Raw genomic sequence first — 24,129 nt, 5'->3', positions numbered from 1 at the left:
AAAAACTATGAATACTGTAGAATTTTGTACATTGAATTATGTAAGGCAGAGTTATGTTTGAATTCAGCACAAATCGGTAACGATTGTTCTGCTTTCTACATGAAATTAATCATGAAATCAATTCATAATTATGTATTTTGTAGAATGTATATGCAGATATGAATATAAACTGGATTAGTTAAATATGTTTCGGCCTAAAGTTAAGAACCACCACTCCCCCAGCAATGTGTATCTAATACAATATTTTTTTTAAATATCTGTAACCAATTATACTCAGTAAATAAGACATACATTTGTGATAAGTAATATAAAAGCTTTATTGAACTATAAAGATACCAGCATTTGACTATATAGATACCAGCAGTATAGACCTGTAAGCACCGTTGTCATACACAAGCATTATAATACTAATACAGCACAGAAAGCTATCCCGACATGTTGACTCCGGTCAGCATTAGAAATATTCTTCATTTCCATCGGAGGTCAATTTCGGCGTTACGGAAACACATTCAAACCTATCGCTAGAGAATTACGAGTTGTACTCGCCAATATCACAATGTTGTATTTGTCACCTGACATTCTTTAAAACCATTTTAAAGATAATGACAATATTGCTTCAAACTGGAAACAACAAAGTTCTTGGTAATTTTTCGCTTTGAACAGATAATAGCTAATCTGCTTCGAATCCAAGTCAATAAAGCTCTTGAAATAATTGTAATTGTTTCCCTGTGGAATGGTAATTGTTGAAGTGCTGGCGAACGTGTAATACTGTTTAGTGAATACTAATGGGTATATACTGTAAGAGAAATGCTGATAGTAAATGTGAACCGAGATCATGAATTGGAATATAGAATCACCATTTTCATAAAATGATGAAAACAGGTTAAATATTTCCATAGAAAAAAAAATTGAGATTCGTAGACCATTCTTTAATCCACATTGAAAAAGCATGACCAAAACCGGCGATAAATGTCAGTCTAAATACAGTGCTACATTTGTTAAAATAAGTGACAAAACGAAAACCCTTTTGCGTGAAGTGCTAAAAATCTTAAATTCAATTATGATATACAGTACTGCTCGCTAATAACACGTGAAAGTATGCATTATCATCTATAACACTTTCTGCCTCCAGGCAAAGTGTTGTATGGCTACACAGCCAGGTGATGGTGAGTAGGTCTATTGACCATTTCACCAAGAAAAGATAAATCGATGGGCCAAAACAAGGGAAAACTGGAAAACAAATCGACCGAAATGGGAGGCAAGTTAGTTGTTATACCTGTGTCAGAAAGTACCTATTTCCCCCTTAGGGATCCTTCCATAGATTCCCATATGAAATTCACCCGACCGCTTAGTTTTGATGAGGTCATGAAGTCCTCACATTCTAGTCCCTCGAGTGCCTTCCGCCATTACACAAAAGCGTAATTTGCTGTTTTGATATGGTGCCAGCGTATGCATTACTCTACTGTTTTGACAACACCACAAACATTCGTCTTTACATTCTAAGTAGAACACCAACCGAGAGACTTAATCAGCATCATGCATGTTCAAAACATTAGCCAAGGCACTATCATATATCAAAGACCATTTTTAATGAAAGGTAATTGTGAACCTCGATCTACTCCGTTGCTTCTGCCTCCCTACCTGTCTGGTTCAAAGATATACACGATCAAACGTGCTTACCTTCAACTGCATACTGTGAAAACTAAATAATCATATAATCGAGACCTCTCCGAAATTAATGTCATATTCCTCTCCTTTAATGTTCGGATAATGTTTCGGTTCGTTCATATTCAAGAAAGCATTTACAACTCTCTCCCGAGGAACTTTGGCGCTCGACCAATTTCGGCCTCCAGACACGGGAGTGATGGTCTTTGATGACGATGAACTAGAATCACAATGAAACGAATTAGCTCTTTGGAGGCTTCCTTTAAATAACAAAGACTTAAAATCGTCACATATATGCAAACTGACTTCACTCCGTCCTTTCTCCTCGATTTCGTACTTTTTCTTCTTAGTCACGTCATTCATGTGGATCGGTTTAAACAGGACAGGTCGTTCTACCAGACTGGGATCGTCCATTAAAACTTTGTCGACTACATCATCGGGAAGGTCTATGTCGCGCACTTTTAATTTTAACTTCCGGATTTTTGTGTTTTCATCTGTGACGTATATACTTGGCGCGTGCTTTCCCGTGTAAAACATTGGAGCCGACTTCATTTTTGGCATTCGCGTAAACTGGTCACGTGGGAAATCGTCCTTTAAGTTAGGGATATATTCTTTCTTTGGAACTTTCAGTGGTATTTTCCATTTTTCCGGATTTATGTACGGTGGTGTTCGCAACCTCGCTTGGATTTGTTTTGCCGACTCCGCATTTTCCTTTCGTTCGTGTACATTAAAGTCGTCATCATAATGTGAAAAGGTGGTCGCTCGGCGTTCTACGGGACTTGGAGTTCTTTGAGTTCGGAAGGCCACGTGCACGTTAGTAGTCGTGGATGACCCCTGACCTTTGAGAGATGATTTAGCAGATTTACCCGATGAAGCATTTTCTGGTCTTTTCACCTTGCTGTTTGCCTTGTAGAGAGACTCGCCAGCTGGCTTTGTCGGTTTTTCGGTCCTATCCCGACCTCTGGGACCCGTATTCTGTTGAGGAAGTTTTTGTTTGTGTAGCCAGTCCTGGTACGCCTTCTCTCCATAGAACTCCTGGGCTGCACGTTTCTCTTCCTCATCTTCCATCTCCTTCATAACTTGTTGCATCTTCAATTTTTTTAGGTAATCCATCTCCTTTGCTACATGGTCTTTCCCTTGATGCCAACTCTCAGCGGCCAATATTCTGATAATAAAATAATAATTGGTTAATTCATGGCTAATCTAATTGTAACTTCAACCATTTCTCTTTGAGTATGTATGTGTATCTTAAAATCAACGACATAGCACAGCTTATACAGTTTTCTTATCCAAATAGTTCTGAAAATCGTATTCTGTGAAATCATTCTACTTCATGGTCGGTACATATTATTAAGTGGCCTGAGTATACAACATTTTTAATTACTAGTTATGAAAAACAAGCAATGAGGAACTAAAATTTGAATCTTTTCTTGAAAGTGATGGTCTAGTGTTTCGTTCAAATTACATAGTAAACTAGGTCTTCCAATAGACATTTGTTGGAAAAAATATCAACCGAATCTGAGTGAAATCAATTAGAAAAAAGGTACGATTTTCAATACATACGACGAGCTCTATTAAGTCTACAAAATAACTCAAATAAAATGCAATGTTACCAACCTAGCACATTTCTTATGTCCCCAAAGTTTAGCCAGGTCGAGTGGTGTGTGGCCTCTACAGTCTTTCCCCGTTATGGCGGCCCCTATGTCAATCAGTTCCTTAAGGCATTGCACGTGACCTTCAGACGCCGCCTGGTGAACAGGTGTAATCCCATCATTGTTGGCCCTTTATGGTGAAAATTAAAAGCATGGCATATTTTAGTGTCTTATTGTGATCTTTACTTATTAGGGGATTTCTGTTGAGAAAGACTGGAAAACGATGTTAGTCCTATCTTCTTTTACTGACATTTCTACAACACAACTGTTACAGTGTATAGTTAGATGTTGTCTAGGACTTTAATTAGTCATCTCTTGTTTTCAAGTTTTATTGTTTTTTTATGCAGGCATCTATAATACCACAACTATCCCACTGCCAGAGAAGTTGACGGTTTCGGCCAAAATTAAACCAATTTGTCTGTGGAAGAGCTAGGGAGGCTTCATTAGAGGTACATATCTGTATTCTGTTGAGGAAGCCGGGAGACTTGCATAAACATATGTACATTGTATGTAGTATATCTTATGTTGGGGGAGATATGAAAACCTAAGTAGCCTACAAGGATCTGTAAAATTTGAGAAGAAATACATGAAGGATATTTGGAAGTAACTTGAGAATCTTTTTTGTGGGTAATAGTCTTTTTATGAATTAGGGAGGTTTGTGAATGAAATAGAGGTACACGTATTGTAAAGAAGTGCACTTATAGGAAGTATGGAGACCTTCCTGGATGGTTAGATTTGTCTTTATTTGGTATATCGATATACTAATATAGAGACATCTTTAAATATAAGGATGTTGGTTAGTACTATAAAGAGATGTCTTCGGATGACTGGGTCACTTAACTCCGCTTTATAGTGTCAACACACTGACATGGCCATAGTAACATGGACTATTCCCTGGTCACGCTAAATGATTACGGACATACAAGATTTTGACAAAAACACATTGATATCTAAACGTCAAGCAGACAATAATCAAGTACCAATTTGACAGACATAGGTTTGACATGGCCTGGAGATAGAACCCACAATATTCCGAGCTAGTGATAGGGAGATAAGAGATGCCCATGAATGGAGAAACAAACGTAACTGCATTTTCGAAGATGGTTTTCTTTTTCTTGTTGAGGCGCGGACACTTAATAAGCAGGTCTCATATGATGAGATTATTAACACAATCGAGGATCATCTAAAGAAAGATCGGAAAGACTTACACGGAAGGATCCGCTTTTTTACTGAGGAGGTATGAAAGGCACTGCAGTGCCCTCTTTCCTGTTTGGTTGCTGATACACAGGTGAGCAGCCCTCCAACCGGTGGTACTGGGCATATTGATGTCAAAATTGTACTTCTCTATCAGTAGTCGCAGACATTCTAGTCGACCATGAATTGCTGCAAGATGCAATGACGTCAGACCCTGAAATGGATATTGAACAAAATCTAAGTATTCCGGAATACATGTACATTCAAGTATGAACGTGTAATTTATGTCAATCTTAATCCTTGCTATATTAGCACTATTTTGTGTAATTGGCCTTGATTTAAAGCTGATTCTAATCTCAATAATGCTTATTTATATTAACAACTATTCTGCTTTGTTCTAATCTGATTTTATGTTATTTCCATGTTTTATATCTTTCGAAGATAATAGCTCGCACGAGTTAATGTTCTCCGTGAATAAGTATGCAACGTTATTTGAATAAAAAGAATAGTTCCATCATACAATAATGCATCTCTGTTCCCTTTGTTATATGTTCATAGATGTTATGACGAAATGAATGACTCTGGAGTTATCTTCATGAAAGGAAAAAATCATCAAAGTTATAATTACCATGGAAAGTAAACAACGTTCACGAAAATAAACAACAGTTTCGAAAGAATAAAGATAAAAGATCCACATGTGTAATGTAGAAATTCCACCGAAATCATATTTTTGTAACCGTATAGTTTATTTAATATCCACTGTTTATAGATCTGTCCATCGGATACACAAGTTTAATGTAAAATTAAACTGAAATAACGTTTTTGTAACCATACATTTTATTTCGTATACACTGTTTGTAGATATGACCATCAGAATTACCCAACTATAGGTAGCGTGTACACATTTATCAGTATGGACATAATTATGTGTCTTCAAATTATTCACTATTCAAATTATCCGAACTTTAAATACCAATGATTTCGTGTATATAAAATATATATACATATATATTCGCCTTCAATAGTGTAAGTATTGGGGCATGCACCCGAAGAGTTAACACTAGACACCGTGTAACATAAAGTTGATTTAGAAACGTTAATTTGGGCGATAAAAGTTATGGCTCAATTAGTTTCGGCATGATCACGCCATGCTGAAATATAATTCGTTAGATTTTTTTTTCTGATTTGTGGGAACACATGTAGCAACATCGGCGTTACATCGTTACGTACGTCAGAACTACCAGTAATGAATCTACTGAATACATCTTTATGGTTTCGATGTTTCTAACATTCTAATTATTCATGAGGTATAAAAAACAAATCCGATTAGATATATACGGTGCACATTTTTGTGAATTGACTGAACAAATATTGATGAATATGTTGTTTTTTTTTTTTTTTTTTTTGGTATATGGAGTTGGGCAACATTTGTTATAAAAAATATGTACGTACAATATTTGTGTGCTCGCATGTTAATAAATAAGTATCTACCTTCTATTTCGATCCATTTTGCGTTCAATGGATTAAAAGTAAATTTAAGACTGATAATTAAAGGGGGAAAAAATCTTACAAATCGCGGAATGAAACTAGTTCGTCTCAAATCTTAAATACATATACATGTGTGTATCAATGCAAGCTGATAACTAGACACAAGTATTCCAATATAGAATATGTAGATCGACGTTAAAAAACAAGCCTCTCGTATGTCAGACAACGGACTGTTTAGCAAAGCTAAACACCTATCCGATTACCGTTTTAATAATGTTAGTCCAAACTAACTCTGCCAGACGTGGTTTTGAATTTCTTTATTGTGAATATAGCAAATTGTAATTAAAATGATTTGAACAGAGCTAGGATGATATGTCACTGGGTATCTGATTTGCAAATTCTAAATCAGAAATACGTACATACAGTACATAACTTGTGTTATGTCTGTCCGAAAATATATTTGAACAGGTCAGTGAAAATATTAATAAACTCAAGAAAGCTGTCATATCATTGACTGTATATATTTTATACGATAAATAAATTAAAAATAAATAAAGAAATAAAAACACAAAAATAAACAAATAAATAAGATAAGGGTATGTCTAAGTATAACTGACAGCAATAAATACTTCAAATGATGTCTTGTCTATCAATTTCCAAGTAACAAATTTGAAATACAAATCGATGTTTCAACCTTTAAAGTTTTAATTTTCAGTTTGATTGTTAGGGCGATAAAATCAAACACACTTTAGACAGATATAAAATAGAATATTATAACATAAAAAGTCTCTATAACGAGTGGATTGTATGAAATGCAATGTGTATTCAGTTACAGTTAACAAAAGCAATTTCCCACTTTAAAATAGGCATACTTTTACTGTCATATTTACGAAGGTACATGTGCATACGACTAGCCGTCATCGAAATTGACAAATAATTAAATGCAATCCTAATGAAGTATTGGTATGTAGTGGTATTTGTCTGGTATTACGCATACACTCGTGTGTAGTTAATATTCCGCTCGATCATTATCTAGCCACTTGAAAGTATTTCCGGTTGAACGACTCTTTCTTTCTCATGATAATCTCATAGCAACGCATGTAAACAAACGCATTCTATTAGGAAATTGAAATGAAATCATAAAAGATAGTATACAAATATATTCGCTCTTACTAAAATAAAATAAACTTACATTTTTGTCAAAGTTAATTTGTCCCCGAGCGTCCCGTAGACTCTGCTTCAGCCATTCTACATCTCCTATCGCAGCCGCCATAAACTCGTCGTCGGCGATTTTCTTGTCATTGCCACCGGCTCTTGGGCGGCGTTTTCGTTGGTATCGGTCCGTTTCTGTCCCCGGACTCGCCATAGAAGACTTACCGACGTCCGGCATCCTTGTAGAGGACTGTGATTTAACTGGCAGGTCACATCAGCCTTAATTATCTCCCTAGCTACCATGTAATGAGCACCTGTTTGAGGTATACGCCATATTGTTGACATAGGCTAATTTATTTTACGGATTTCTCCCGTGGGATTTAAACGAAACGACACATGCGCACAAAATTACCCTGCTTGGCATGTAATCGTGTCGCTTTGAGTGTCCGTGAAGTGGTATCGAGTAGCCTTATATTACCGGACAACTCAGTTTAAAGGGTCATATACGGTTAAATTAAATAGAAAAGGGTCATTTTGTCAACTCATAAAAGCTATAAAAAAAGTTAGTTTTGCTGGCGATCGTAATTTAATCGGACTTGTATAGCAAAGGATTCAAAACATATTTTTTTTTTACATCGGGGCGTATATAAATGTATACTGTATCTTACATATACCTAGAGTATTTCATACTTCACATGGTCTTTTGAAAATCGAGTACACATTTAACATCGTTTGTCTTTACATGGTTTGTTTCCAAATATATTATATTTCATTTTTCATGCTTCGATAAACGTACCTGTCTGTCTACAGTAAACTACATAGCAGATCAGGCTACATGAATAGGTCTTAATAGACATTTAAAAACAAATGCTGTGTAACTAAATAATCTGTTACAGATAAGATCCCTCAGTTGTGAAAAAATGGTTCGGGGATTTAAGCGGCATTTAAATGCAAATAAAGGTTTCTTAGGCGGAAAAGGAGCATTTAATTATATATACACAATGTATGTACTAAACATAGATGTTAAGTATACACGTTTCTTGGATATGACATCGATTATGATAAATAAATAAATAGTTCAGTATTGCTTAAAAACAAATCAATTTAACAATTGAAACGAAGTCTCGAAGTATAGCAGCTGAACATGCAATATAGAAGACTGAACATCCAGTATAGATACAGCTGAACATGCAGTAGACAATACTGAACATCCAATATAGATACAGCTTAACATGCAGTAGACAATACTGAACATCCAATATAGATACAGCTGAACATGCAGTAGACAATACTGAACATCCAATATAGATACAGCTGAACATGCAGTAGACAATACTGAACATCCAATATAGATACAGCTGAACATGCAGTAGACAATACTGAACATCCAATATAGATACAGCTGAACATGCAGTAGACAATACTGAACATCCAATATAGATACAGCTGAACATGCAGTAGACAATACTGAACATCCAATATAGATACAGCTGAACATGCAGTAGACAATACTGAACATCCAATATAGATACAGCTGAACATGCAGTAGACAATACTGAACATCCAATATAGATACAGCTGAACATGCAGTAGACAATACTGAACATCCAATATAGATACAGCTGAACATGCAGTAGACAATACTGAACATCCAATATAGATACAGCTGAACATGCAGTAGACAATACTGAACATCCAATATAGATACAGCTGAACATGCAGTAGACAATACTGAACATCCAATATAGATACAGCTGAACATGCAGTAGACAATACTGAACATCCAATATAGATACAGCTGAACATGCAGTAGACAATACTGAACATCCAATATAGATACAGCTGAACATGCAGTAGACAATACTGAACATCCAATATAGATACAGCTGAACATGCAGTAGACAATACTGAACATCCAATATAGATACAGCTGAACATGCAGTAGACAATACTGAACATCCAATATAGATACAGCTGAACATGCAGTAGACAATACTGAACATCCAATATAGATACAGCTGAACATGCAGTAGACAATACTGAACATCCAGTATAGATACAGCTGAACATGCAGTAGACAATACTGAACATCCAATATAGATACAGCTGAACATGCAGTAGACAATACTGAACATCCAATATAGATACAGCTGAACATGCAGTAGACAATACTGAACATCCAATATAGATACAGCTGAACATGCAGTAGACAATACTGAACATCCAATATAGATACAGCTGAACATGCAGTAGACAATACTGAACATCCAATATAGATACAGCTGAACATGCAGTAGACAATACTGAACATCCAATATAGATACAGCTGAACATGCAGTAGACAATACTGAACATCCAGTATAGATACAGCTGAACATGCAGTAGACAATACTGAACGTCCAGTATAGATAAAGCTAAACATACAATACACAAAACTCAGCTGATCACGAGTTTCAGATGAGTGTTCTCCGTTGAGCATATGATGAACTGGTGTGAGCTTTTAAAGCAAGAAGTGTGTAAAGTTGGTCGTCGAGTGCAGTACCAAAGTTTGAGCGAAAATTCCGCTCACCTCAAGGTTCCCAGGTATGTGAGTGTAAAATGGTATATATTCGGTTTCATTCCACATCAACATACTTGCGCATTTCCAAGAAAAACGATATATATGAGTTCCTTAATTATTCATTTTTCCCCCTTCTAAATCTTATTGACGCCGTTAGTTATAAAAATATTAAGCCCTTCACTTCAATTAAATACCTCTACTTACCACAGTGTATGTGATGCAGTGCAGGAAGGAAGCACGTGTTTCAATCTCTTGAACGTGTCACAGCGCGTTTAATTTGTGTGATGGCAACCTCTACATCAGCTGCATTTCATGGAACACAGAGTCAATTACACTAAATTACGCTGAAAGGTGGATGGTAATATATTCTAACCAGCGACCCAAAGCAGGCGGGACTGTTATACAGCACATTAATATCTGGTCGAATGTAAGTCAAAGTAGAATTGAATGACGTATGTCTTATAACGAACCAAGTCTATCTTTCGTGATATAATGAATGCCTGTTATAAATGTACATCTGATGTAGTGAATTTTCGGCAACTGGTAAATTATCAATATAACGTTACAAAGTATGGGATGTACAGGGACTTGGCATGGATTCTCAACCATTTTTCACATATATCTATTATAGTGACACTATAATACAAATATATGGACCGTGGGTTGGGAAATCGTGTAGAAACCCTGTGGTTGAATATATATATACATATATATCACCATCATTACCCAAAACATCTCAATCAAGGTTATTGAGTTCATATAACATCTCTTGGTGAAATGGTACAATAATAATAAAAAATCTATGTTTCTGATGTCTTGTTGATCCCTGACGTCTTGTTGATCCCTGTAGTGAATGTTGTGTTTAAGTAATCATGTCAGAGAAAATTATTTCTAATGAGTTAGTGATTAAAACATAATACTATTAATTACACATACTTCTCTGAGCATTTGACTTTCTTTTATCTTATCTAGATAAACACTTGTAGCACACAACTTTCCTTCTCCATTCATTTAGGTATTACTTACTGAAAACACTAGCATGTTCTGCTGAATAATGTGTGAAACTATGGGTGTTGACAGTCATCCGAGTTCCAGGAGCAAAGCGTTCAAATTCCGACGTCTACATGGAGCCAAAAAGACTATAGCACATTGTTAGTATGTTTTTCTGTCTATTGTGAACTCTAACTTTGCCCATAACTATAGCATCGTAAGAGGTAGGATTATGTGTGTTCTCAGTGGTAAAACCTTTTCGGTAGTACCGAAAATTTTGACCATGTGACCTTGACCGTAACCTTTAACCTACATTAAAAGAATGTTTACATTTGAATCAAAACTGCGAATCATTACCAAAATGAAAACTTAAGTCTTTTACAAAGTGTGCATGTAGTAGCACATGCCTTACACAGTACATTTTTAATGTCCCACTTCAGAATTTTGTTGCAAGGGAGGGGGCATTTTTTTCCCCTATTACTATTTACCATCTAGTGACACTATTTTCAATCTTCATGTGCAAAGAATTAAAGTACAGCTGAAAATATTGGTAGATTCCTTACTATCTTGTACACTAGGTAAGTCAGTGTTAGAATTGTTAACATTGGTCACTTGTCTGATGAACATGACTGTGTATTCATCACAACGTCACACTCAAATCTTCTACAGGCCTGTGTTATAAGAACTTCTATTCTATTGACATTACCAACTTGAAGAAAATGCTTTGGAAAATATTGAAATTTATTTATTAAGCAGTTAAAATATTGCAGCAAATACGTACATCAACATATCACAAGACAAAGATAAATCATTATTATAATGTACGGCAAGCAAATAACAATAAAGACACAAATTATGTGTTGTACCCCAACTTGTATAAACAGTAAAAACATGCACCAGTTACCTAATATTAGATATAAATGTGGTGTGGTGTAGGGAAGGCGCAGCCAAGAGTGTTCTCAAGTTTGGATCCAAAACATTAAACAAAATCTTCATGTTTTAACATGGATAAATCCAAATTTTTAACTGATCAGTTCCTGGTTTTCTTTCTGGTGACTCTTCCTATTAAGCAATATCTCACCAACAAATGTCAGGGTTCACACAAAAAAAAAGGGATCGACTAGTGTCCCTCTCATGGGGTGGATATCAAACATTTTTAGAAGATGTTCCTCGTCCCAGTGTTGCCTTACCATATAGCCCCTGGTTGTTTATAACTTGATTAGAGAAAACAAGTGGTTAGTGAAAACTTTCAAAAGTGAAAAAAAAAAACCGAATAGGGAATACTCTTAATGATTTCACAGTTATAGAATTGTTGAGATAGGTCAGATTGATATTTCTTACTGACAGTGTTGTTTTTCAAGTCCATACTTTTACAGTGTAGCAACAATTTGAATTTCCACTGATCACTGGTTAACTGTAACTAACCTTTGAGCAACTTGAACCAGGCATGCTAGTCTGTTTACTCAGTATATATACAGGTGCTTGTCTGACTCTTGGGGGAGACAGATTTCCTTCTACTGAACTATGGCACATACATCTTACTCCATGTGTAGTATATACACTGCATCCATATCACATTCTCTGGTTAGATGAGCAAATCAACCCCACCCCCTTGAAGCTTGTTTTGAAAATTTTTAAATTCATCTTATATAAATGTTATATTTTTGCTTAAAGCATAAAAATGATTAAAGACACTGATTAATAAGAATAATTTGTGGTACTCCTAATTTTATACAAAATTAATGTTATCTTATTTCATTTTTCTTATTTGCTTAATTCGTAAAATCAAGTAAAGTCACTAATTAATGAAAATCATTTGTAGTACTACCTATATCTAAATGTCATTATCAGCAAGATTTAAAAGCTGCTTTTATATTTCATATTGGTTTACTGGAAATGTCTATACTTCCACATCTGCTTAAATAAAAAATCTTAATTAAGTCTAAAATTTGGTAACTTCTACGTCACAGTTTGACTTGCATCCTCACAAAATGTCTCACTAGACTGCACTTCATCTTTTGATTTTTCATTACTGGAAGACTGTTGTGACAATATATCTTTTGTTTCATGTACAACTGTTCTGTGGTCTGAGTTGTATGGCAACATTTTACACTTGGATAACACTTTGTCCAGTCTGGATATAAAAGTATCAACATCTTCTTTTGTCATCCCAATGCCAGCTGCAGCTGTAAGGTAGGAGCAGGGATACACATCACAGTGGGCACCAAAATTACAGAACTTCTGTCCATTTATATCACTGATCTTTCCTGTCTGAGTCACAACCCTGTAGAAAGGAAGAGTGTAATCCTAAGACATGGGTAGATAGAAGAAGCCATGGTATTATCAAGATTGACAAATATCAATTTGTTTTATCAGTGAAATTGTGAAAGAATAAGATGTAATATGAATGAACTGCAATGATATAGTGGAAATATTGTGACCTATTTACTAGTGATCTTGCAAAGGTATAAGCTTTCATTATGATAAGAAAAAGACAAACATTATGCATGCATATCATGGGTCAAACTAGTGTCAGAAATGGGCAGTTTTGCAATTAACTTACATTTATAGCCCACATTTTAAATATTTTTACCTTGTTCCAGAGACACAACGGGTAAACAGCTTGGAGCCTATATCGGTAGCACTGAACCCATCAACTGCCAGAGTCATGGCTATAATTTAATACATAATGTAAAACCACACAGATTCTGTATGTTCGCATTGTGACAACGATAGAAATATTTGTATATAATGTGAAAAATAAAGTCTTCACTAAGACAGTAAATATCTTTAAGTTGGAACATGCTTTACGATTGATCTATGTATATATGTAATACACAAAAACAATTCCTATATATATCCTAGAAAACAAAACATGTATAACAGTACTAAATATCCTTCCTTAATTATAAAACTAATTTTCTAGCCATATTAAAGCAATATCTACAGGTATACAGTGGAGTTGTAAGTGTTACCTAACACCTGGTATATTTATAGGGCTTCCAGCCTGTCACAAATTGTCTTTAAATATATGAAGCTTTACTAAAGGTATAATTATGGACATCACTTATCCGTAACAGAGGTTGTGGTCAATGAACAAGCAAACTCTACAAGCTTTGTTGTAATGTATGACTAAGTATAGGTATATGATAAAGTTTATGTAAGATATATGAAAAGTATAACTTTCCCATGAATGTGTATTGCTTTACTGAGCAACTTACTTGCCACATAATCAAATGTAGATATTAGCTAATTAGATTATAGTTAAGAGGTCATGTGACCAACCAAGAGATCATCGTAATGGGATGTGACATACCAAGAGTTTATATTGGAGAGGTGTGAGCTGATTGATGGGTGTTGTGATCAACCCAGATACCCAGTGACCTTTCCAGTTTATTGTTAGAAGGTGTGACCTACCAAGTGATTATGGTTATGAGGTGTGACCTACTAGATATGATGTTTTAGAAGTGTGACTTATCGAGAGTTTATGGGTAAGAGGTGTGACTTACCAACAGATTATGGTTATGAGGTGTGACCTACAAACAGAGTATGGGTAAGAGGTGTGACTTACCGACAGATTATGGGTAAGAGGTGTGACCTACCAAGAGATTATGGGTAAGAGGTGTGACTTACCAACAGATTATGGTTATGAGGTGTGACCTACAAACAGAGTATGGGTAAGTGGTGTGACTTACCGACAGATTATGGGTAAGAGGTGTGACCTACCAAGAGATTATGAGTAAGAGGTGTGACCTTCCAAGAGATTATGGGTAAGAGGTGTGACCTACCAAGAGATTATGGGTAAGAGGTGTGACCTTCCAAGAGATTATGGGTAAGAGGTGTGACCTACCCACAGATTATGGGTAAGAGGTGTGACCTACCAAGAGATTATGGAAAAGAGGTGTGACCTACCAAGAGATTATGGGTAAGAGGTGTGACCTACCAAGAGATTATGGAAAAGAGGTGTGACCTACCAAGAGATTATGGGTAAGAGGTGTGACCTACCAAGAGGTGTGACCTACACACAGATTATGGGTAAGAGGTGTGACCTACCAAGAGATTATGGGTAAGAGGTAAGACCTGCCCACAGATTATGGAAAAGAGGTGTGACCTACCAAGAGATTATGGGTAAGAGGTGTGACTTACCAACATATTATGGTTATGAGGTGTGACCTACAAACAGAGTATGGGTAAGAGGTGTGACTTACCCACAGATTATGGGTAAGAGGTGTGACCTACCAAGAGATTATGAGTAAGAGGTGTGACCTTCCAAGAGATTATGGGTAAGAGGTGTGACCTTCCAAGAGATTATGGGTAAGAGGTGTGACCTACCCACAGATTATGGGTAAGAGGTGTGACCTACCAAGAGATTATGGAAAAGAGGTGTGACCTACCAAGAGATTATGGGTTGTAAGAGGTGTGACCTACCAAGAGGTGTGACCTACACACAGATTATGGGTAAGAGGTGTGACCTACCAAGAGATTATGGGTAAGAGGTAAGACCTGCCCACAGATTATGGAAAAGAGGTGTGACCTACCAAGAGATTATGGGTAAGAGGTGTGACCTACCAAGAGGTGTGACCTACACACAGATTATGGGTAAGAGGTGTGACTTACCAAGAGATTATGGGTAAGAGGTAAGACCTGCCTACAGATTATGGAAAAGAGGTGTGACCTACCAAAAGATTATGGAAAAGAGGTGTGACCTACCAAAAGATTATGGAAAAGCGGTGTGACCTACCAGAGATCATGAGTATGAGGTGTGATATATCCAGAGATTATAGTTCAGAGGCATGACCTTCACATTGACTTTGTTTGTAGGATGAGATTGACTTAGCTGTAAGACTTTGGGGAGAGACCAGTCTGGTGATATATGGTTGTAGAGTGTGATCTACCCTTAGATATACAACTGAATGATGTAACCAACCTATTATCAGCTGTAAAATATCCATAGTTATATAGCTTTAGGAAATATGTAGGTGTAGGTCGTGCCTAGCGATAGATACACAGTTGTAATGTGTGACCTACCCATAGATATACAGCTGTAAGGTGTGACCTACCCATAGATATACAGTTGTAAGGTGTAGACTTACCCATAGATATACAGTTGTAAGGTGTGACCTACTTATAGATATACAGTTGTAAGGTGTGACCTACCCATAGATATACAGTTGTAAGGTGTAGACCTACCCTTAGATATACAGTTGTAAGGTGTGACCTACCCATAGATATACAGTTGTAAGGTGTGACCTACCCATAGATATACAGTTGTAAGATTTGACCTACCCATATATATACAGTTGTAAGGTGTGACCTACCCATAGATATACAGCTGTATGGTGCGACCTACCCATAGATATACAATTGTGAAGTGTGACCTACCCATAGATATACAGTTGTAAGGTGTGACCTACCCATAGATATACAGCTGTATGGTGCGACCTACCCATAGATATACAGCTGTATGGTGGACCTACCCATAGATATACAGCTGTATGGTGCGACCTACCCATAGATATACAATTGTAAAGTGTAGACCTACCCATAGATATATGGTTGTGGGTTATTTTGAGGAGTCGTTGCCCATGTTTAGTGGCACACTGTAACAAGGATGTTTGTAGATAGGTGTACAGCTCTTTCCTCTGCTTGACTAGAGCTTGGTAACCCTTGGATCCCATACTGAGCAAAGTAATAAACAGGTCCATGGTTGGAGACATTGATGCCCGCCCTGTCAAGGTCGTTGATTAATCATTTAAAAAGCAGAATTGACAAAATAACTGACATCAATAAGAAAGTTTCACAAAGTAAATTTTCTCTATATTTATCAATAAGACAATAAATTATTTGGACACTTGCGATAAAAGAAGTCTTCAAAAGAATTTGTGTTACAGGCATTTTCTGTCAATTGATAACCATACAAATGCACTACATGTATATAATCTCTTACAACATGGAGTGCTGTTGCTGTTTAACATGCTTTTAATTTACTTTTTCCATCAATGACATCAAATTGTTTGTCTATTGTATGTTCTTCCTTCAGTTAAATCACTGTTTTTACAACAGGAAAGACAACAGACGCCATTGCAAAGACAGAAGTGTGCTTTCACTAGGAATCCAACATGACAACCCAAGTTTCCCAGTCCAAAACTCCACCAGTTGATCTAGATATTAAAGGATCATGATTCCCCAATGTGTACTGCTACATGTAAAATCTAGCAAACATGATGCTTGAAGCATCATCCACACTATACCGCCAAGCAAGAGTCTAACTCTATGTGAGGTTCACATACTGTAAATCACTTATATTTGCATTAATACACGAGGAGAGTCAATGGTGAATTAAAATCCCTCACGATTATTTGAAACAATTCTTGATTATATCCATGCTGATTGGTTTACCATTATCAGAGTCCATATATCTAATAGCCCATCATACACAAATTCAAAGTCATTTCTAGATCACTGTTTGCGAAATCATGTATTAGTGAATATGTCTGAAAGATAAGTTAGCAAAATAGAGTATTCATGAAATGTAAGTTATTTACAGTATACAGTTTGGCAGGGCCTTATTGAGCATACAGTGCAGAACTCCCAGCATCTAAGCCCCCTGCTCTACAAACTGGTGATAAAGGTCTCTTTTATACAACTCAGGAGCAACCATGATCTTTAATTACAATAAAAACCTGTTAGCAAACATCTCACATAGCAGAAAAAGGAATGTATAGGTTGAATAACATTATGTACCAGGGTATGTTTTACTAATTTTTTCCAGTAGTTTGTTATCAAAACCAGCAATGATGGATCCTCCAACAGGCACCATGAAGTTTTTGTCTGTACTTTGTACAAACACGTCCACCCTTCCTGTCCTTGCTGCCTGCAAAACAGAATGAAAAAAGGTATCAGTAAGACTGATTAATGCTCCCTTTATTGGACACAAAATTTTAACAAAGAGCAATAATTCCGTAATTAAAAGGTTTTAGGCAATGAACTTGTTATACTGTACATCCTCTTAGTTTGACCAATGTATATACAGAATTTCATTATCCTAGTTTATCTGAAAGCAAAGTTATATTATGGATATAGAATTTTAACAAAGGGCATTAACTCTGTAATCAAGAGGTAGACGACCCTGAATTTGATACACTGTACATTGCCTTAGTATTACAAATGTATACACCAAGTTCCATTATCTAAGTTTTTGAATGTTATGGCCTGTGTAAAATTTTAACAAAGGTCAATTACTCTGTACTTTGATGCTGGGAGTTCTGTACTGTATGTTCAATAAGGCCCTGCCAAACTGTATGCTGTAAATAACTTACATTTCATGAATACTCTATTTTGCTAACTTATTTTTTCAGACATATTCACAAATATGTGATTTTGCAAACAGTGATCTAGAAATGACTTTAAATTTGTGTATGATGGGCTATTAGGGTTGCACATTAATTTTGTATGACCAATGTATACATCACATTTCAGTTACTTATCTTAAATGTGGGACAAGTTATGCTTCAGACACAAATTTTAACAAAGGGAAATAACTCTGTAATTAAAGGGTTGTGGGCCTAACTATTGCTTTCATATGATCAATGTATACACTATATTTAATTTCCCAAGTTTTAATGCAAGCAAAGTTATGCTCCAGACATGAAATTTTAACAAAGGGCAATAATTCTGTTATTGAGGGGTTGTGGGCCCTGAATTTGGTAAACTGCTCATTGCCTAAGTATGAACAATGTATACATCACATCTCATGATCCTAGTTTAAATGCAGGCTAAGTTATTTTCCAGATACTCTTATAATCAAACAAAATTCCTCGGATACCAGGTATGTTTTTATTTAACTTACTTCATTCAATAACAAGACAAATTTAACTTCTCATACACACTACCATTTCATTTACTAGTTAGCAAGTTGTTACTGATGCTGAATAAAAAACTGTTAGAGTGATTTCCCCTATACTTACCTGCTGTAAGAGGTGTGTGCACTTGGTACATTGTAGACCATAAGCATTGTTGACAAGATGTGGAATGTCACTGACTTTACAAATCTCTCCTATTTCCTCAAGCCTACAACAAAGAAAAAAATGTCTTGTCATTATCTAAAAACCAATGTATGTAAATGTATGAGTCTTTCATGATAACTGAATTAAAATTTTTAGCTCCTAAAGGATGACTTATATCGCCAAACTGATCAGTCCTAAGTGTTTTCTTCCCTATGTCAGACATGACTGGTCAATTAGGTAATTATGTGATTAAATGTGTACCTGTCTGGGGCTCTTGGTGCAAAACAACTGGTTGTAGTAAAGATACAAAGGATATTGGTTGCTCCCAGCTCTGCTACCTTGTCTCTGACTGCTTGTACATCTGTCCTCAACTCATCCCCCTCCAGTTTGTTCTCCACCACCACAGGAGTGAGACCTGTGGCAATGCCATATGCGTAATGGTGTTCATTATCTCAGAAATTTATTACTTTTAATAATTGGCAACTAGTGTCAGTTTACATTAATTATGTGTAATTTATTGATGTATAATATTGTATTTTACATTTATGTAGCACATTAACTTTTATTCTCTCATTTCTACCTGTGTAATACTGAACTGTATACAGCAATTCATCCAGGTTTGCTATTCTTGTAAAACATACCCCCATGAAATACAGGTATGCACACCTAGAAATGTGACATGTTCCTTACCAATTAATGTCATCACCTAATACTAAGTATACACACATGTACACAGAACGTTATTTGCAGTGACTGCTTATATTTTGTTTTAATTTTCCAAGGCAAACTTTGCTTCTAAAAAATCTAGGTATGAATAATTAATTTTCTATATCAACTTTTTGATTAATTGCAAAATGAAAATACCTGGTATATGATTATTTCGTACTATGGCATCCTTGGAAGTACATTGTCAATGTCTTAAACTTATTTTTTTCAATATTTTGGAATAAGAAATGAGAGAAAAAATACTCTTTCACATGTTAGGGTGAAGGATGGGAAATTTTACCCTCGCTGTCACAATATGTTAAAACCCTCGGTAAAGCCTCAGGTTTTATGACATTTTGTGACCATTCAAGTGGAACATCTCTATCCCACATTCTCACTTATTGAACTATTAAAATTAATATGTGAGTTATATAAATTATTCAAAATTGTGTTTAGTTATACAAATGTCAGATTTTTAATCATAATTAAAATGCAAGAGTGAGACCTGCAAAATGTATTACTGACACCTGTAGACCAGTGGGCAAGTATGTTTGACCAGTAGCCAGAGGCATACTTTTGTTACTCAATCTATAACAAATGTCCATGTATTAATTCATTCCCTGATTATATAAGTAATTACCCCAGCCCTATCTAGACAGTTCACATGAAGGTTAGTGTATACTTTTCTTGTGGAAAACAATCTCATCTACAATCATTCCCATGTATAAGTCTATGTCAACTTCTCATGTATTACTCAATATTTGTTAGCCTATCATCTAATGTGTAATATTACTTTACCAACATTTTCATGATATTTTAGTATAGATAGACCTCTCTTGGTCTGGGAAAAGAACAAGAACAACATCTACATCAAAACATTACAGCAAGTTTTCATCATATTATGAAAGATTTTTAGTTATTAGGTTATATGCTGCCTTAAGTTAACATAATCCCTGTGATTACTGTTAAGAGTTAAGGCTATATGCTACCTTATACATCTACATATTTATCTCTCTTGTTAAGAGTTACAGTACTCTCTTTAAATAAGTTAATTACATATGTATTTCTTGTAATAATCATAATTCAACAATTACAAAAAACAATAAATGTATCAAGTAATATTCCTACCATTGATTAAGTAATTGATTAACTAAACAAGTCAAATTACTGTTTTTAAAAGATGTGTTAAACGATTCTTTAGAGCAATCTCAGAAAAAGAAATGCATGTATCCATACGAGAATGTGACCAACAAACAACAGGATGTCGTATTTGTTTTACTTTTGACTGAAATATTCTTATTTTTAAGTTAAATGATCAAATATTTTAATCAATAAAATATCAAATGAAATCTTAAGAGGTCATGCAGAGTTAGGACTGTACAGATACATTGCACAATCACTACAATATATAGGGGTGACATATACCTGCGGTAATGATGGATTTTATACAAGATTTCTGGTCAATACGTGGCCATATAACAAATTTGGCGTCAGGTCGACTTTGTTTAAAGGTCAACATTGAAAGGACCATACTCATTCCTGTTGCCATGGGGACCACAAAACAGCTCTTTACAGAAGGAATACCTGTAATTACCAAAACACAAACAAAATAATTAAAGCTGTTTCTTTGTTTTCTCTGAAGCAGTAACTTAATAAACGTGAGAACTTACAAATATCTAGTTTCAAAATTGAAGTCTGTCAAACGAACATATAATGAAAACTGGGGCTTGGCTTCAAACACTGATAAGTGGAAAGATTATTCAAAATCTTCTATCTGAGCAATTTTGGTTTATCCCAGTTGAGATTTCTGTGACAAAATCCAAACCTTGTCTTCTAAATTGACTGGAACAGTATAAAAATATAGCCAGATGATGCAAGGTGATTGTTTTTAATTCAGTTACACTTGTTATCAATATTGCAAAGTTTACAATAATTCTGCTTTAGAAATAAGGACCTCATTAACTTAAACTTTACATGACTACACAGGTGTTTGAATAGCTAAACAATAAAATACATCCATGCTTTATGTATTATAAGAGAGTGGATGACGTGTATTGAATAAGATAAATAGAAAACAACAAAAAACATTTTTAAATTAGGGGTGAAATCAAATCTTGAGGCGCAAAATTGTACTTGAGTGCATATGAAAGTTGTAAAAGTTGTCTTGATGATGGCCACATAGCAGTGTCAACATGTCAATGACATCTTAATCACAATATAGAAGATAATTGTTCTAGGATGTTGAGAAGCATTTATTTCTACATTTTAGATTCACCACATAGGAATGACCAGATCTATTGCATACCCTAAGATATCAATACCAGAAGATAGCATGATTTGAAATGATTGGAGTGGTTTTTTTTCCATTTTCTTAAGTTTTTCAAAAGTAGGGGTTGAATCAGGGGACCAAGAAAATAGAATGATAACATCATAAGTTGAAATTTCATACCAAATGTCACTATCCTATACAGATCACAAGTAAATCTTTCATGGGGTAGCCTATAGGATATTGTATACTCGCTATCAAGGATGGGAGGAAACCAATATGTTATATTTTCACGTATTGTAATACAAAAAAAAAAAAAAGGCCAGATACATGTGTTTTTAAATGTTAGAACAGACTCTGACTTTTTATGTACTTGTTTTGGATTTAATTTACTATTTTAGTTCATGTTCATACAATATTTACACCACAGAGTTTAATGAGGCAAGAGCCAGAGAATTTGTTAATTTACTTTTTCAGTTAATATTCATAAATTATTTATACCACAGAGTTTGATGAGGTCAAGAGCCAGAGAATTTGTTAATTTCATCATTAAACTAGACCCTGCAGCTTTTGGTTGTATGGCAGTTATTTCTCCAGAACGACCTATTCCATGTCCAAAACTGAAAGGAAAACAACACAAATTTTTGAAAAACGTAATTATACAGAACCACTCATGTCAAAATAAATCCAACATTTCTTAACAATACTAACAAGTAGACATTACAATAAGTTATGATAATAGTCTACAAAGAAATCATTTTGATATGCAGTTCTAACATCTTACTTGTAATGTCGCTTTAGTACTAAAGGAGAAAAAACTCTGGCTTCTCTTTCTCCCACACCACAATTTCCAGGAAAATTATTGCTGTCCATAACAGAGAATTCCTGAAGTAGGATTTCAATGGTAAGGTCACTCCAGCCCTCCTCAGGCAGCTTCTTCTGTTGCCGCAAATTGAATTAAAAAAGTATGAAGTCAAACAGAAGATCTTGATAAAATATTGTAAATATTTTGATACATTTAAAAGAACAATCAGGGATAACTTAAGAAATTATATCATAACTGTCAATATCTTCCCAGATGAAATGAATGAGAATTATTTAAATGTATGGTGAAAACTATATGTAATGTCAAACTATGTAATGTCATATAAGACAAAATCATGTTTTCCAAAATAAACGAAATAGATTAAAGAATAAATTGTATCTTCTCGAAGAACGGGGAGGTAATAGATGTTTACTGGTTGACAGGTTTTCCGTCTCCTCGACTCTTTTTGTTGCCAGGCATTGTCTCAAAGACAAACGTTGTTATTCTGGCGACGCACAGGTAATCAGTAAATGGTACATATCTTTGTATTGTTACTTTGGTTACAAAAAGAGTTAACAAAATTACATTTGCAAGTATTTCATTTTCAGAATTAGGTATTAGATTATAACATAACAGCATTAGTATTGTCATAGGGTCTTTTTTCAATGTAAATAATCAGGACATAGTGTCTGTAGCTTTATAGTGTAATTCACCATAAACATCAAGAAAACAGTTACCTGCTCCAGGAGATGTCTGATCTTGTTCTGGTGGACCTGTCTGGCTTGTTGTCCTTGTTGTACATATGTGTCAGGTATCAACTTTTCACAGAGTTTATAGCAGTCACTGTCCATTCTACAAAATTAATGTTGACACATTATGTCAAAGTTTCATCAAGTTTTTTTATAGTACATGTACTTGTAACACTCTGAACTTCTTACTAAAACAGTGTGTTTAAATGTGATGATCCAGAGCTTAATATCCATCTCCCTTCCTTCAACTACTGATATTTTTCTTATAAGACTCTTTCATATGTCTAGGCGTGCAATAGTAACAATTTATACAGATATTCCATCAGAGAGGTCACAAAATGTTGTAAAACCCAATGCTTTGCCGTGTGTTTTAATACCTTTGGTGACGCCTTGAAAAACCTCTAACATTGTCGGAGTACAATCAGCTGCTTGCTGTATACCATCTTCTCCCCCCGGCCCTATATGTTACATATCATCATCGATCGTATACTTGCGAATAAAGTCCATCTAAATCAAATTATGACATACAGAAGATAAACTTTACTAGATATATTTCGTTGTGCATTATGACAATCAATATATTATGCAGATACCTTCTGTTTTCACTTACTCGAATGTTCAGGTTGTTGGAGCGGAAGAATAATAATGAAAATAAAAGGAGAACCGAAAATAATATTTCCGGAAAAAAAGTAAAAATAAGTAATAAAGTTAAAAGTAATAAATAAAAAGCAATAAAAGTAATATATATTGAGCGCCAGAGGTCGCTACTACAGGATGGGGCAGAAAAAAGCATACTAAGCAAGCAATAGAATGTCGGAAAACTATCTTTACCTGTAATTAGATCAAATTTCAAATAATGAAAGCATGTATTCGTTTTTAAATCACGGAAGATAGTGA

The 24,129-nt window shown here is 35.1% G+C and overlaps 2 protein-coding genes across 2 annotated transcripts; both read right to left on the bottom strand.

Moving 5' to 3' along the window:
* Positions 1-1,710: 1,710 nt before the first annotated feature.
* On the bottom strand, positions 1,711-7,389 carry LOC132561049 (ankyrin repeat domain-containing protein 53-like). The gene is made up of 4 exons (XM_060225765.1): positions 7,192-7,389; positions 4,526-4,725; positions 3,283-3,447; positions 1,711-2,830 (listed from the first exon to the last, which is right to left on the bottom strand). Exons 1-4 carry the CDS (start codon positions 7,387-7,389, stop codon positions 1,711-1,713), a joined length of 1,683 nt encoding a protein of 560 aa, XP_060081748.1.
* Positions 7,390-11,424: 4,035 nt separating this feature from the next.
* LOC132561043 (O-phosphoseryl-tRNA(Sec) selenium transferase-like) lies at positions 11,425-23,859 on the bottom strand. Its single transcript, XM_060225759.1, has 11 exons — positions 23,843-23,859; positions 23,221-23,335; positions 22,463-22,617; positions 22,180-22,298; positions 20,838-20,996; positions 18,969-19,122; positions 18,669-18,771; positions 17,446-17,575; positions 16,244-16,429; positions 13,295-13,373; positions 11,425-12,985 (listed from the first exon to the last, which is right to left on the bottom strand). Exons 2-11 carry the CDS (start codon positions 23,332-23,334, stop codon positions 12,661-12,663), a joined length of 1,524 nt encoding a protein of 507 aa, XP_060081742.1. The 5' UTR covers position 23,335; positions 23,843-23,859; the 3' UTR covers positions 11,425-12,660.
* Positions 23,860-24,129: the final 270 nt, after the last annotated feature.

This window comes from Ylistrum balloti, unplaced genomic scaffold (genome assembly GCF_031769215.1).
Source record: "Ylistrum balloti isolate Yb309-2 unplaced genomic scaffold, AGI_CSIRO_Ybal_v1 Utg371142, whole genome shotgun sequence".
NCBI lineage: Eukaryota > Metazoa > Mollusca > Bivalvia > Pectinida > Pectinidae > Ylistrum > Ylistrum balloti.
The sequence above is the reverse complement of the archived record's forward strand: the minus strand, read 5'-3'. Positions and strand labels throughout refer to the sequence as shown.

Coding starts and splice junctions, on each gene's coding strand:
- LOC132561049 (XM_060225765.1), bottom strand. CDS start 7,389: ATGCCGGACGTCGGTAAGTCTTCTATGGCGAGTCCGGGGACAGAAACG. Junction 3,448..4,525: donor AAAAAAGCGGATCCTTCCGT/GTAAGTCTTTCC, acceptor TTCACCATAAAG/GGCCAACAATGATGGGATTA. Junction 2,831..3,282: donor GGACATAAGAAATGTGCTAG/GTTGGTAACATT, acceptor TTTTATTATCAG/AATATTGGCCGCTGAGAGTT.
- LOC132561043 (XM_060225759.1), bottom strand. CDS start 23,334: ATGGACAGTGACTGCTATAAACTCTGTGAAAAGTTGATACCTGACACA. Junction 22,618..23,220: donor TCAGACATCTCCTGGAGCAG/GTAACTGTTTTC, acceptor TTGCGGCAACAG/AAGAAGCTGCCTGAGGAGGG. Junction 17,576..18,668: donor GCACACACCTCTTACAGCAG/GTAAGTATAGGG, acceptor TCTGTTTTGCAG/GCAGCAAGGACAGGAAGGGT.